This window comes from Catharus ustulatus, chromosome 15 (assembly GCF_009819885.2).
Source record: "Catharus ustulatus isolate bCatUst1 chromosome 15, bCatUst1.pri.v2, whole genome shotgun sequence".
NCBI lineage: Eukaryota > Metazoa > Chordata > Aves > Passeriformes > Turdidae > Catharus > Catharus ustulatus.
In genome coordinates, this window is record NC_046235.1 from 9,384,318 (window position 1) to 9,399,664 (window position 15,347).

The 15,347-nt window shown below is 48.9% G+C and overlaps 1 protein-coding gene across 5 annotated transcripts in view; it reads left to right on the top strand.

The window, feature by feature from the left end:
- TCF7 (transcription factor 7) overlaps window positions 1-15,347 on the top strand; it is a 73,339-nt gene that overhangs the window by 51,823 nt on the left and 6,169 nt on the right. For 2 of the 5 annotated variants that reach the window (XM_033073111.2, XM_033073112.2), the window contains exons 5-11: window positions 462-552; window positions 5,085-5,171; window positions 6,826-6,936; window positions 7,155-7,317; window positions 7,537-7,644; window positions 10,220-10,268; window positions 11,826-11,898. In XM_033073111.2, the coding sequence (XP_032929002.1) occupies window positions 462-552; window positions 5,085-5,171; window positions 6,826-6,936; window positions 7,155-7,317; window positions 7,537-7,644; window positions 10,220-10,268; window positions 11,826-11,898 (682 nt within the window). The remainder of the gene's footprint in view (window positions 1-461; window positions 553-5,084; window positions 5,172-6,825; window positions 6,937-7,154; window positions 7,318-7,536; window positions 7,645-10,219; window positions 10,269-11,825; window positions 11,899-15,347) is intronic. The other 3 variants (XM_033073113.2, XM_033073114.2, XM_033073115.1) reach the window with 2 other exon arrangements.

A 15,347-nucleotide genomic window follows, 5' to 3' on the forward strand; every position in this document is an offset into this window, starting at 1 on the left:
TTGCTTAAAATGAAGTTGGAAGTAATGCCTGCTGGAACATCCCTGCTGCCTGCTCACAGGGGGTCCTGCAGATGACTGATGGAGAGGGAGCATAGGAATAGCTTTAACCATCCACTGAGCACACTCCTGAGTGGGCTCTCTGGGAAAGGCAGAGGAATGCCTGGAGTTAGCCAAATCCTTAACAAAGCACAGCGCTGCTTGGGCTCAGGTTGGCATGGAGCAGCTAAGATGCATGTGCAGGAGCACATTCCCCTTATGTTTGTGGGTTTGCAGCAACATGGATGACCCCACATCCCCACAGAGAGAACCACAGGAAACACCATCCTGCCAATTGCAGATAGCTATTTAATGTAGCTGTCCACAAGTGACCATAGAGGAAGCAGCAAGGGGATTGGGAATGATCTGAATCAGCCAGGCAGTGCAGTGCCAGATTCAACTCGTCTCCTTCTCCCTTCCTCCAGGAGTGCACCGTCCTTCCCAGACCTCAGACATCCCTGGTTTCTACCCCCTGCCCCCCAGTGGAGTCGGCCAGATCACGCCGTCGATGGGATGGTGAGTGAGGAGGGCTCAGCCCCGCACAGCCCCAGCCCCGCTGGACGCGTGGGATGGGGATGGGTCACTGAGCCAACCACTGCTGCTGCTCTCCGTGGCTCCCACGGTGCCTTCCCCCAGCTTCACCCCTCCTGTGTGCTGTGTCAAGAGGGAGGAGAATTTAGCCCTGTCTTGGAGGTGGGAGCAGACCCGTGGAGAGACTGAAGGCTTCATTCTGGCTGACACATCCCTGGAGAGGGGTTACAGCCTGCTCAATTCAAAACTGCCTCCTGCTTTACATCTGTCTGTGTGGATTAGGAAACCCAGAGAGACCTTCCTACCCAGCCCTCATAGCATCATAGCAAATCATAGCCATCATAGCAAAAGTCTCTCTTATGAGTAGGAGGTAATTTTCTCCCTCACTGGACTTTTCGGCACAAACAGTGCTTTCCCTGAGCATGCCACCAGTAGGGAGTAATCCCGTGGGATGCTCCATCTGCCAGGCCATGGTGTTTCTTGGGATCTGACACACAAGGAAAAAGCAAATCATGGCAGAGACCTGCCAGGAAGCAACCCCGGTACCCACAGCCTGGCCACAGGTCAGCCAGTTGGTAAGCACTGCCCCAGCAGGCATGGGAAAGGAGAGACCATGAGCTGCAGCACTCCCAAAATGTACCCCCTGCATGGGCCAGCCCTGCAGAGCATCCTGCAAAGCACAGCCTGTTGGTAAACCTGCCCCAGGGACACAAGTTAAAAATACACCAGTGTGTTCTCTGTGGTCATTGCCACTGGCTTTTTCCCCCATGACTGTGAGTACACTGAGAGAGTAGGTCTGGCAGGTGCTGCCATGTGGGCATCATCACTCCTCAGATTAATATTTAATCCCTGGTGATGAGGTAGAGACGTTGCAGAGGCTGCCAGGGAGACTGATGGCTGCGGGTAACAATTCAGGGTTGCTGGGATGAGGAGAAATTGCAGGGCAGGTGATCACAGGCACAGTGGCCAGATTCCCCCAGTGCTGGTGGATAAAACCCTGGCAAAGCTGGGAGGAGAGTTTCAGGTATAAGAACCTATTGCAGAGTGGCAATGGAGAAGTTTCTTAAAGCACAAAGTAAAATGTTAGCTTTTGGTTTGTTTTGTTTATGAATTTCATTTTCCAGACATTAAACCACAAGAAAACAGAGGATGAGGTCTTTGATACAGAGTCTGGCTTCAAAGAGATTACATTTTGCCTTCTGTGCTAAATCTGCTACTCTTGGGTGATGATTTAACTCCTCACATGATGTAATTCATCCTCAGGAAAAACAAGGACTGGAGTGACTGTGGAAGAAATAGTTGGAGCAGGGAGAAAGGAGCCTGTTTGTCAAATGGAAGGCCCACTCCTGGGTTAGGATGATGTCGTTCAGACAGCCCTGGGCCCATGAAGGGAGAACAGTCTGGTTTTTTATGGAGATTTTGTGGGGCAGTTGGTGGTAGAGAGAGCTTTCATGGCTGAGAGCTGCTCCAGCATCCGTGGGGTTTGGCATCCTCCTGCAGCCTCATTAGATGCCTTCATTAATGACTAATAGAGCAGATATGGTAAAGCAACAAATGCTCTCTGACATGCAGAGAGCAGCACCTTGAGGCACATTTGTCTAGCAGACGTTTTGCTCATTCTTTTCCTTGGTCACAATGTATGGAAAGAGCCCCAGATCCACTTGTGGAGTGTCCAGTCCTCAGCTGAGGCTCAGCACACTGCTGTGGGTGGGTGCAGAAGCACTGAAGCCTGGCAGGTCCATGGCAGCATCCCCCCATGCCAGCAGCAAGCAGCAGGGGCTGTGTGCCAGGAATGGATGTGATGGGGATGGTCATGCCAGGGATGCATCCCAGAGACGCTGTGGCTGCCCCATCTTTGGAAGTGTTCAAGGCCAGGTTGGATGGGATCTCGAGCACCCTGGTCTAGGAGAAGGTCTTCCTGCCCACAGCAGGGGATTGGAACTGGATGATCTTTAACGTTCCTCCCTACCCAAACCATTACAGGATTCTATGGTTGTGCTGGTCCACCAAGTCAGCTGCCAGACCAGGGCAGTTACACACGGGAAGCAACTTTTCCTCCACAAGAGAATGGGATCCACTTTTCCTGCTCCTGGCAGGCAGGAGCTGGGCAGAAACTGGTTTTGTTCTCACCGAGCGCTTCAGGAGGAGGAGCTGCAATCACTGTCTCTGTAATTAAACTGGGATGACAGTCAGATAAAAGCTTCCAAGAGTCCAGTCAAGTGAGTTTTGCTTATGGGAGCCTGGCAGTTAACATTAGCCAGGAACCTGCAAAGCACAAAGGGCCAGGCGCAGTGGTGCAGTGGCAGCCTCTCCTCCACCATCCCACAGCTTTTTCCTGAGCCACCCTCCCATCACCAGGTGATCCTCTGGAAACAGGCTGAGAAAGAAGAAGTTTCCTAGGAGGCCTCAGAGCCCCTTCCTGCACCTAAAAGGATCTTATTAAAAAGAAGGAGAGGGACTTTTTATATGGGCAGATAGTGATAGGACAAAAGGGAGTAGTTTTGAACTAAAAGAGGAGAGTTAGGTCAGATGTTAAGAAGTTTTTTACACAGGGCGTGGTGAGGCCCTGGCACAGGTTGCCCAGAGATACTGCAGCTGTCCCATCCCTGACCATTCATGGTCAGGTTGGATAGGGCTTGGAGCAGCTGGATCTAGTGGAAGGTGTCCCTGCCCATGGCAGGAGCTTGGAATGAGATGAACTTTAAGGTCCCTTCCAACCCAAACCATTAATTCCATGATATGGGCTATAATCATGCACTCCCAACCATCAGGGACTGATTTTGCAGTTGCTTTAATTTGCATGTCAGAAGGACTTGGGATGAAGCTGCAAGTGCCCAACTCCATTCCTGTCCCAATATCCCAGCCTCTGGAGTAACACAGGTCACTTCTGGATTAGCTCCAAGTGTTTTCTCGGCCCTGGGGCAGCCGCCTCCAACTTCAAAGGTTGTTTCAGTTTCCTGGTGCACAGCAGTGTTTGGCTGTTGGTGTGTTTATACCTGCCAACATCAGAGGGGTCGGAGAGGGCTTCTGCCTGCCAGGGTGTAAACAGCCCTGGCTGCCTTTCCTGCAGACAGATCCCACCAATTTCAGTCAAGCCAATACACAGCAGCAGGAACAGGAGCCTCCTTCCTGCCCAGCGCAGCTCAGGGGTCTGACTGCTGCCACGCTGCATTATTTCTCTTCAGGGCAGAAGCTTGTCTTTAGCCCCGAAAAATCCCAGGCATCCTGGAGCTTGGGTCCTTCACAGTGCACCACACTTAATGATAATGGACTTTTAGTGGATTTTTTCATCATTAGAACTGAAAATAGCTGGTCCTGGGTTTAGGTACAGCTCTGTGCAGCCTAGCCAGAGGAATGTGAGTACCAGCAACTTGAAAGCACCCCATGGTGCCCCATCCCTGAAAGTGTTCAAGGCTGGGTTGGGATCGGGCTTGGAGCAACCTGGTCTAGTGGAAGATGTCCCTGCTCATGGCAGGGTGGGTTGGAATGAGATGAGCTTTAAGGTCCCTTCCAACCATTTTGTGATTTTAAGGTCTTTTCCAAGATAAAACATTCTGTAATTCTATGATCTCAGTTTCCAGATGCAGTTTTAGGCTGGAAGCATCTTTTGGCAGGTTTGCAGAACAAGCCAAGGTATTTTTGAGCTATTTCCATATGAAAATGTGGGGGTTCCCTTGCTGGGAACAACAAGGAACTTCCTGCATAGTTATTTTACTATCTCAAAAATAATTTCCAGCCCCAGGTCTGATACATGCCTGGTCCCCAGTATGAAAAAACTTTCAAAATAAATGCAAGACTGAGCTTTTGGCTTCTTTAAAACTGATGGGTGTGCTTAAAAGAATGTGCTGGAGAAATCAGAGCATCCTAAAGCACAAAAGCAGGGTAGGTACCTTCTCTCCAGACTCCAGGAGTCTCCTGTACTTGGGGCATCACAGCGTCACAGAGTAGATAAAGCTGGAAGTGACCAGTGGATCATCTCCCTGCTCAAGCAAAATTCTTCCAGAGCACACAACACAGGATTGTGTCCAGACAATCCTGGGATATCTCCAGTAAGGGAGGCTCCACACTCTCTGGGCAATTCCTATTCCAGTGCTTGGTCACTGCACAGTAATGAAGTTTTCCTCATATTTGTCCTCCTGGCTTATGCACCACACAGAAAATCTGAGCAGGCTTTATTTTTTTTTTGGTCACACTGTGCTCTTTTGAGCAACTTCGGTGCAATAGCAACATCTGATTTTTCATCATGCCTCTGCACTTTGCATTGTTACCAGGTAAACTCAAAGCTGCAGTGTTAGTACCAGGGGCAGAAGGGGATCAGAATTGGATCCAACTTTTGTAGGAAGGCACAGGTTCTCTCAAAATAGCATCCAAAGCCCACGCTGCCCCTCAAGCCTAAGGGACACTGAGTGTCCATCCAACCAGGGCCGTAAGTGCTCTGAGTCCCGTTAGCAAAGGGTATCTTTAGGAAATACCACGTAGCTGTGGATACTTTATAGACTCTTTCTTCCTGATCCCAGGCAGAGCCAGTCTGTCTATCCGCTCCCGTCATGTGGATTTAGACAGCCGTATTCGTCAGCGCTTTCTGCTGGGGCTTCTTTCTCCAGGTGAGTATGAGCTGTGTGAGACAGGGCAGCTCAGCTGGTCACGCAGCTTGCAGTTTGTGCAGCAGGAGCTTGCAGCAGACCACAGCCACCCAGGGACAGCCATGGGAAGAGAAGCAGTGTCTGGTCCAAAGGGTGCGCAGGGAAATATTGAGGATGAAGGATGCACAATGGTTGGGTTTTATTCAGCAGAACTCTAAAGTGAGTCAAAAACTCCAGCCTTCAGCTCAGCGTTGGGAAAATGGGGTGGAATCCACTGCTCAGGATTTTGCTCCTGTGTCACTAACCCTAATCCTGAATATGTCCCTTCTGTCACCACTGCTTCTACAGAGATGGATCTGGTTGACTTGGTCTCAGCTTTAAAAGCAGGACAGGAGAGGACAGTGATTTGCTGCCCTCCCATTGGCACAAGTCAGTTCTGTGAGATATAAATACAGTTTCTGCCGTCGAGTGAGCAAAATGCATCCCCTGTGGATGGGAATCACAGAGCCCAGCTCTTCCAGGCGTGATACGCTGCTGGGCAAAGCCCTCGTGGCTCTGTAGGGATTCCAGGGCCACACCAGCTTTTGCTTCTGCTTCATGTTGTCCTAAAAGGCTGTTAGTAGAGATTTCCCACAGGAAAACCATGCAAACCCTTGCTCATGCAAGCCTTTAGCCACACAGAAACCTGGATCCATGCAACCCTTGATCCATACAACACTTGATCCATGCATCCCTTGATCCATGGAGCCCCTTAGCCTTGCAGAAGAGGGAAGGGAGTGTTGCCAGCCCTCCTTTCTCACAAGGTATCACCCATGCACAGCCTCAAAAGTGAAGCAAAGAGGAGCTAACGGTTCCCTGTGAAGCCCCAGCAGCCTCCCTGAGCTCCTGCCTGCAGGATTTTGCAGAACTGCTGCAGCCGAGAAAGTACACCTGGTCAGATAAGGATCAGACTGTGCTGGTGGATTAAATTAAACAGCTTTTCTTTTCGTGCCAGCATATCTAATGAACAGTTCATCTCCCATGGGCAATTCTGCCATCTTAAGCTGCAGTCATAAAGTGGCAAGCTTGGCAAAGCTGACTTTGCTGGCTTTATCCTCCAAACTCTGGAGAGAGCTAATGAAGTCTGAGAGCTAATGAGACCTCTCATGATCTCAGCCCATGTTGTGGAGAGCATTGCTTAGGCGAGGCGTACCTCCTAGAGTTGCAGTAGGGTTCATGTTCAGACTTAGTCTATTTCTGTTAAAAGAAAGGTGTGGGGTGGTCCTAATCTCTCCCATCCAAACCCCAGGTTGAGTTTGTTGTTCTGTTCTGCAGTGCTAATGAGATACTGCAACAGCAGAGATTTGAGTAGCTAAAACTGCTGAGTGAAAGCACCCTTGATCTCAGCCAGGCTGGCTCCTGCTGCAGGTGGGTTCCCTCTCATGGCACTGGATCCTGTCCATCCTCATGCCTATGGCTTAACCAGCCATGCTACAAGGGTGACCTGGGAGTGGTGGGCACTGCCTGCCCCCCCACCAGCCTGGCAGCATCTGCCTGCTTTCCATGTCCTCGCTTTCCGTCTGCTTCCGCCACGTCAGAGTGCACTCCGAGGGATGCCACCCTGGCTGCCTGGCACCCGCAGTGTCCCCAGCCCAGCGCAGCCCTCCTGGCATGGCTCACCCACTCTCTGTTGCAGGTTCACTCACCCGCTGATGCTGGGCTCTGGCATGCACACCACGGGCATCCCGCACCCCGCCATCGTGCCCCACTCTGGCAAGCAGGAGATGGAGCACTACGACCGAAACATGTGAGTGAGAAGTGCTGGCTCAGCAGTATCAGCACCTCAGCACCCATTTCATTTGTCTCTCTCAGTGCTCAAGTGGGGGAAGGATGGATAAACACTGAGCTGTCCATCTGTGGAGCAAATCTCGGGCCCACCCCCACCTGCTCATGCTGTTGGGTTATTTTGGGGTCAAGTCTTCTGGTGGCTCTGATGCTGACAGCCCCTCCTTTTGTCCCACCAAGGAAACCTCAACCAGAACCAAAGAGAGAGAAGGAAGCCAAGAAGCCCACTATTAAGAAGCCCCTGAATGCTTTCATGTTGTATATGAAAGAAATGCGGGCGAAAGTCATCGCCGAGTGCACCCTGAAAGAGAGTGCTGCCATCAACCAGATCTTGGGAAGGAGGGTAAGAGCTCACAGGGCCCAGTGTCATCACCTAGTGGCACATCCCTGTCTCTTGCAGCTGCTCTTAAGTACATAACAAGCATCTGCTTCAAGTCTGGGTGCTCTTAACCCATGAACAGTGGGGGCCAGATGTGCCCTGGGGCGAGGTGGGCATGGTGGGGGAGTGGGACTGCTGGGAGGGGACTGCAGGGCCGCGCTTCACTGCTGTTTGTCCTTGCAGTGGCATGCGCTGTCCCGAGAGGAACAAGCCAAGTACTATGAACTGGCTCGCAAGGAACGGCAGCTCCACATGCAGCTCTACCCCGGCTGGTCTGCCAGAGACAACTATGTGAGTCCCCCCATGCTCGGAACCCCACCCTATGGCATGGCCCAGAGTGGCCTGAGGGGCTGGCTGGTGTTTACCAAACATCTGGTCCTGGCAATGCCATTCCATGGCAGCACAAGAGCCAGAGAAATTCACATTTCAGGAGTATTTTGAATGCCCTCTTGGCTTATTGCCTGTCTAAAAGATGAATGATATCCCAGCAACCACAAGCATTTATTTGCATATTGACCAAGCAAATGCAAATAGAAAGGAAGAGGATATTTTAGGTGCTGTGGATATATCTTTGGAAATACAATTTTATGGAAGCAAACTGCACTGTGCATCTTGGACAGCAGCTGAGGTATCTGTGTGGGTGGTAAGGCCCTGACACAGAGAAGCTGTGGATGCCCCATCCCCCATCCCTGGAGGTGTTCAAGGCCGAGTTGGACAGGGCTTGGAGCAGTCAGGTCTAGTGGAAAGTGTCCCTGCTCATGTCAGGGGGTTGGAACAGAATGTGTTTGAGGTTCCTTTCAGCCCCAATAATTCTATGATTCTGTGATTTTAAATAGTGGCTCTTTTTGTAGGAGGTCTTTTCTTGTGACTTTCACAACTCTTTTGATATTACATGCCTAACAAGCTCATTAGTGAACTGAAGCAAAGCACACATAAGTCTTCAGATGTCCAGCCACACATCTCCATCAGTTCCCTCACAGACACTTTCTTACCCTGGGAATTGTACAGTGAGTGCCCATCCTTCCCACACTGACTCCAGCCCTCAGAATGACAGAACTCCCAAGGGCAAGAAAACACCTGTAAACAGACCCAAACCACCCCAAACTGCCCCCCAAAACAGAGGGCAGAGACGATGCAGAAAAAGCAGAGGTGATGGGAAGCCTCTGGCCCACATTTTGATGGGCACACATCTGGAGGGCATCAGTATTGCTGAGAGCATGGCACCACCTTCCTCGAGACCAAGCACATCCCCCATGGAAATCCCAGTCCTGTATCATTTTCATCTGGTTCCTTGGGGAGCCAAGGGCTGGTTCCTTTCTCCAGAAGATAGATGGTGGGCTCCAAAAGTGCATATTGGGCCTCTCAGCACTGTACACCAGCTAGTTTGGGTGTTGTAGTTCTTGGAAGAAATGCTTTTCTCTCCAAATTTGAGCAGGGATGAGAAGGAGGAGGAGGAGGAGGAGGGGGAATGTAGGTCACTTGTGCAGCACATGATGCGGATATCAGGCAGGAAATACAGTTGCTCCCCCACTGTAGAAAAAGCTTACCACAGCTCTGAGCTTTCCACCTTCACTCAAACCACAAGAAGTCATATAAGAAGTCACAGGTCAAAGGCAGCCCTAGGAGCTGCCTGTGCCACACAGCCAGATTTGCTCCCATGCTGCTGTGCCCTCATTAATCAGCTCATTAGGGGAGGAGGGGAGGTGCTGCATCTTGTGAATCAGAAGGCAGTTTGGGGATAAAATAGGACTTTTCTGTTAGTGAAAGAAGAATGAGGGATGGGACCAGAATTGCAAAAGCACTGAAATAGATTAGTATTGTTTAAAAATAAGTTTCTGGGGATTTCCTGAAACTTTCTTTCCTATTTGGAATCAGGGAATATCAAGAACCAGTTTTCGTTTGGGTATAAGGCACCACATTAAAGCATCTTTTGGAAATAGGGAAGGTTCTAAAATGGACCAAGTGCTTTCTAGAAACATAAGGAGGAGGAATAAGAATATGACAGAAGCATTAGCTATTGATCATACTCTCTCCACTGCATGCAACAAATCTTGTTTAATTCTATTAATCTCATTAAACCTATTAATTAAATTATCAATTCATTAATTAAAGCAGTAATGAGTGGGATCCCCAGGTGAGATGCATCAGAGTGGACTGAGGAGTTCTGGCAAGAGCTGGCAGAGGTGCTGAGCAGTGCAGGCACAGGCACTGACTTTATTACAGCTGGTTTACATCCACTAACATTTTCCCTCACACTCTCTGCATACTTTCTGACACAGCCTGCAGCATAAATCCAGGTCTTAGCTGCATTTGCAGCATAGTCCTGAACTCATAAACCAGAGCATGGAGCAGTGTGTAAGGAAGAAGTTGGAATAGACGTGGGGGTAGGAGTGGGGCCATGGCTGCCATGGCCTCTTGAGTTTATTGCAGTTTCTAAATATGCACAGATCTCATGCAAAGTGCTGAGCCAAAATGCGTGTGATGCTTGATCTGGAGGTATTGGAAATGAGGGCTAATGCCCAAGATTCTGGGCATAAGCCCAGAGGGAATTTGTGCTGCACAGAAACCATAGCAAGTACGCAAAAACACATTTGGGTTTCACTTTGAGAGTTCCACCTGGGTTTCTTCTTAGGGATATTGGAATAGGATGAGGGGACAGGAAGGGGATACCCTCACAGATGAACCTGAGTAGTCCCTCTGCAGCCTTTTCCAGTTCATCTCCTCCTGGAATGCAGCACTGTGGCTCTTACTGCATCTTACCTGGGAGGCAGCAGCCATCCCCAGCACCAAGTCCAGCCCCAAAACCCCTGTACAGCCCCCTCAGTTTTCTGGAGCACAGGTAACAGCCTTTCCTTTGATTTCCTAGGGGAAGAAGAAGAGACGAACACGGGAAAAGCAGCAAGATTCCAACTCAGGTAAGTGAGTGCAGCCTGGCAGCCATTCCTGCTTTCCTACTCAGATGGGAGAATCCAAAGCAGTTGTTGGGTTTTACCGTGTTTTCTTTTATTCTCCTGATCTTGACTAGAGAAATACACATTCATTATTTTTTAAGGCCATGGTAAATTAACATTTCTATGACTTTTTAATATACATGTTTGATTCAGAATATGGGTAGTCTGTGAAAATTGAAAAGTTTGGATTTTGGCAGATCTATAATAACTTCATATAAACTATCACTAAACTTAACTGTTGAAAACACCCAAGGTGAATGTCGCCATCAGACCTACATATGTTATTAACTAAAGAAAACTCCTCTCAAATGCATCCATATTGTGTGTGGGATGAAATGTAGTGGCAGGACTGAAAATCATTCATGGTACTGTTCCAAGTTTGGTTGTCATTTCAAAGTAATGTATAGTTGAAGCAAAGTCATACTAAACCCCACCTCCATGTACCACCCTGCCGATTAGAAAAGGTCCTTTCAACAGATTTCAGCTGGTCACAGACACATTCCCATCATCCAAGGCTATTCATATGCTGATTTCAGAAGTATTTGTGCCATACCAGGAATAAATATTATCTCTACCAATAAATATTCATTAAAAAGGGAATCATTATCAAGAGATGTGTCCCAGTAATACCTTCAGTTTAATTAACACTGTTGATCTCATTCAGTGCTGAGTCTGATAAGAGGAATATAGGCTTTTAGGCCTTTACATAGAGTGCCTTGTATATTTTTATATCCATATATATGTCTTGTCTGTGTGATACAAAAATTATAATTTTGCCTGTTGCAGATTGAAAACCAACTACTGGGTGTACACAACGAGACATTGATGGTGGTTGAGAGGCTGAATCCAGCACACAAATGTGCTGTGTGCTGTTCCAATCTCATTTACAACACCAGAGAAAAACATGATGTGCCTGAAAGCAAACAGGACTTCACCCTAATGAGTCCCTTAATTATACAGTAAAAGAGCAATGTTTTAGGAAAGGCCATGGAGAACAGCTTTTCCATTAAAACTGGAAGGGGTGTGATGGGGGGCGGAGTGGAATACCTGGGCCTAGGTCTCCTTGGTGCTAACTCTGCTTTCAGCCTGCTTCTGCAACATTTCCTCCTCTTTTCTCCGTGCGCAGTCCAAGCTCCCTGGCAGCCTGCGTAGTTGCTGCTGGAAGGGCAGGGAGCTGGTAAGGATGCAGATACAGGAGTGAGGCATCCGTCCAGGATTTGGCAGTTTTTTCAGACTTAAGAAATTTGAAGAGCTGTGAATTTCCCTGTAATTTCCCACATTTTTCAAAACTGTTTCCCAAGCCACCTCCAGCTGCCAGCAGTGATCACTGATATTTGCCTAAGGATCACTTTTTTCCAGGTGGTGCCAGTGCCATTCTGTAGCAGAAAATAATGGGATTGTAGTCTGTTAGTGGTGTGTTAAAGTGGCTAAAATGATGTTGCCTCTTTTCTTCCTCGTGCTCCTCCTCCTCTTTGTGCCTCTGCCTTGCCCATTCTCCGCCGCGCATGCTTCTGTGTTCAGATCCTGCTTCTCCTAAGAAATGCAGAGCTCGCTTTGGCCTCAACCAACAAACGGACTGGTGCGGCCCGTGCAGGTGTGTATCGGCATTTCCTCGCTGCTGGGTGTTCCTGGGACAGTGGGTTCAGCTCCAGGTGTCTTTCTGCAGCCATCTGGCACCAGCAGGGGCTGCTCAGTCCAGGCAGGGATGGGGTGTGCTCTGGGCATTCTCAGGAGTATCCTGAGCTGCAAGGGACTGGCTGTACTCTGGGTTTTTTATCCCTTCTGGGGCAGTGTTGGTTTAGTGCTGTATGTATTCCTCAGCTGATAGACTTTCCTGGTCTTAAAAGCTTAGTTCCAGGCTGTAGACCTCTGTGACCCTGACATGAGGCTTTTTTTATTCCATTAGTGCTTTCCAATCACATTAGTGGCACCCTAGGGCCTGCAGTGAGGATTTGATGCGGCTTTTTTTTCCTGTTTATGCTGGGCTAACCATGTATTTCAGGATCCAGCTCTTCTGAGCCTTAAATTTTGCAGAACCCACTGTGAGTGGGGTGGGACAGCCTTGAGTAGCAAAACAGAGCAGTGCTGTGTTCCTTGGGCTCTCAGAGATGGATTTGGCCAGGCAATAGTAAAGTTCACATCAACCAAGTGCTGCTTGGCTCAGAGGGGCTGCAAAGGCAGGCAGGCAGAGAAAACTGAGAGCTTCTGGATCTGGGTGCTGGAGCACAGAGAGACTCCATCTTGGAAAGAGGTCTGCAATTCACAGTTTTACACCAGTGCATTGAGAAAAAGGGTGTTCACTTCAGCTTGAAGTGACTAAAACCATTTCGTCAACCCAAATCTGGTCCAGACCTTGCTGCACCCCAAGCTCCAGTCCCTGTGTCTGAGCCCCATGTGAACTCCCCTCCTGCACCTCAGTATGCCACAACAGTAGAGCTCCCTGTTTGCTTTTTACTCCCTGGGTAGTGTCATCAAGGACCATTTTTTAATTGATTAAGAATCCAGACAGAGCTCCCTTAGTATCTTGTTAATACTTGAATGTCCAGAGGGGGTTGCTGGAGCACCCCGTGTCCCCTGCAGCTGTGCCACCATGCTGAATGCCCTCTTCTCTTCCATGGACACTTCTTCCACCTTCCCTCTGCCTCCATTTCAGCTGTGAACTCAGCTTCTCCTCTGCACGGCTTCCCAATTAACACAGGCTGCTGAAGTGCCCAGACCTTGGCATGCTCTTCCTGTGTACCTTGTGTAGTCAAGCCCTGGTCAGCCAGAGCTGCTCTGCAATTCCCATACTAACATGCTGCTGCCACTCAGGGGCTCCTGGCCAATGTGCTCTGCTCACCCATGGAGAACAACTTCCCCAGGAGGATTTCCACTCCACAGGAGAGGTTAACTGGTTAAGACTGGGTGTTCCTGCTCTAGAGCTTTCACACTCCTCCCCCGTACCCTGGGTAAACACTCCCGCGTGCTGTAGTTTCCAAAGGAAGAAAGATAAGTTCCCTTAGAGAGAATAAACCCCTTTAGATGTGTGACAGCTGCCTCAGCATAACCCATGGACTGGGTCATTAGCAGCAGTCTGTGGTATCACATCTGCTTTTTTCCCCCTGTTACTTTAAATCAAAAAATCAATGGGCACATTCCTGTAATCTTAAACATGTCATTGAAACTCTATCCTGCAGCTACTCCCAAGATGTCTGTGGGAAACACAACTCCTCCTCAGGCTTGTCTCTAGGGAATTACTGCCCATGGAAAATACCCTTGAGTTAAATACTCAGTTCAGCTGAGCTGTTTCCTATCGCATGAATTGGGTCAGCAGGGCTGATGATGGTACTGGCAGTAGTAAGAGCACTGCTCTTGTTCACATTCAGTGCAAGTCATGTTTAATGCCGGACTAGTTAATACACATTCTCACACTGTCTGGTTTTTCATTAGGAAGATCAAAGAAAGGCATGTGCCCACATTAGCGAGTTCTCCATTTGATCCATTTTCCTGAAATGAGACAGCCAAGGCTGGGAGCCAGGTGGGAGATGTTCTTTTACCTGTTTTAGCTGTAAAGGCTCCAGCAGAGGAATTGTCCCTTCGATACTACTAAGGTGACATTTTGAGAGCTCTTTTGTTTGAGGATTTATACTGAGGTGCTCAAGGACCCAAGGCAGGTGACATGAGGGATCTGTCACATGGGGAGAAGGAAAATCAGCTCAACAAAAAGTGAACGCAGGACAGTATGATGGACTGACTCTGGACAACCAGGGGTAGTTAAAACAATCTGGATGTACAAGGTGACACTTGGAACTTGGGATAAATACTGAGCAGAATTGTAACAGGATGTGAAGGAATCATGGCCAAACCCAGCTACAGCAAGAATTATATGACCTGTATTTTTGATACCCCCAAATCATAACATCACACAAGTGGGGAACTTGTGTGTTTCTTCCAGGAGGGATGAAGAGAGGCTAGTCTCTTCTCCCTAAGGCAGGACCTTTCCAGTTCCAGCACATTTTTTCTAGAAGAGCAGGGCTGGGGGAGGAGAGCTGTCCCCCTTTGGGTCAGTAAAGCCATCCCCAGCTGATGAGCTCTATCACACTCCACAAAATAGAAACTTGGAACTGAGTCTGTCACCACTGCACAACCATTCATACCCTTCTGCCAAATCTTTCTCCCTAATGTCTGCCCACATTGCATTTTGCACCTATATTCCACTTCCCAAGGGAGAGCTCAAATCAAGGGGAGGTCACAGCAAACATTTCCTCTCCAGGAGCCCCGTGGGCTGGAGTGTGATTGGTAGCTCTGTCAGGTCTGATTTTCCCTTAGCTCAGTGAGCAGGTTAAAGGTGATCTGCTCTCTGAAGGCCTCAGGACTGTTCCAACTTTACAAAGCAGACACCCTCAAGATACTGTGCACAAGGCTTGGAAAGTGCTGGGAAATGGGCTCTTGGAACCTTCAGATTTTGGGATGAGAAAAGCTGAGACTGGTGTGAAGGGCAGTGTCTCAGCAGAGCAAAAACCTGGCACTGCTAAGCACAGTGGTGCTGATGTGCCCTGTGACACCAGTGCACACAAATGTCTGCAGGCCCTGCGTGGGTTCTGTGGCAGGTGGGGGCTCATGGGGGGAATGCTTTAGACCTGAACTCATGAGAGCCAGGCACCCACACAGAATTCGAGTATTTGGGGTGGTGGCTGGTGAGTAATGACCGCACAAGTTGGACTTTTATTATTATTTTTATTTTTTTTTTAATTGTTTGGGGTGTTTATTATTAGTTTTTTATTATTTTAAAATTTTACTGTTTCACTTTTTTATTATTATTTTCATTACATGGCTTTGATAATTATTATTTTGAGGTTGTTTTGTTTTTTTTTTCTGCCGTTTTCATTTTTATTACTGCATTTTGATTTGTATCCTGTTTGATGCCCTCATCCTCCTCCTCTGCCGGTGCTGCCGAGCCCCGGCCCGCGGGCGCCGCCTGGCGGTGTCCCCGCAGCGCTGCAGCGCCGCCAGCCCGGCCCCGCGGGAGGGAGGGCACGGCGGATCCGCGGCGTGCCGGGACTC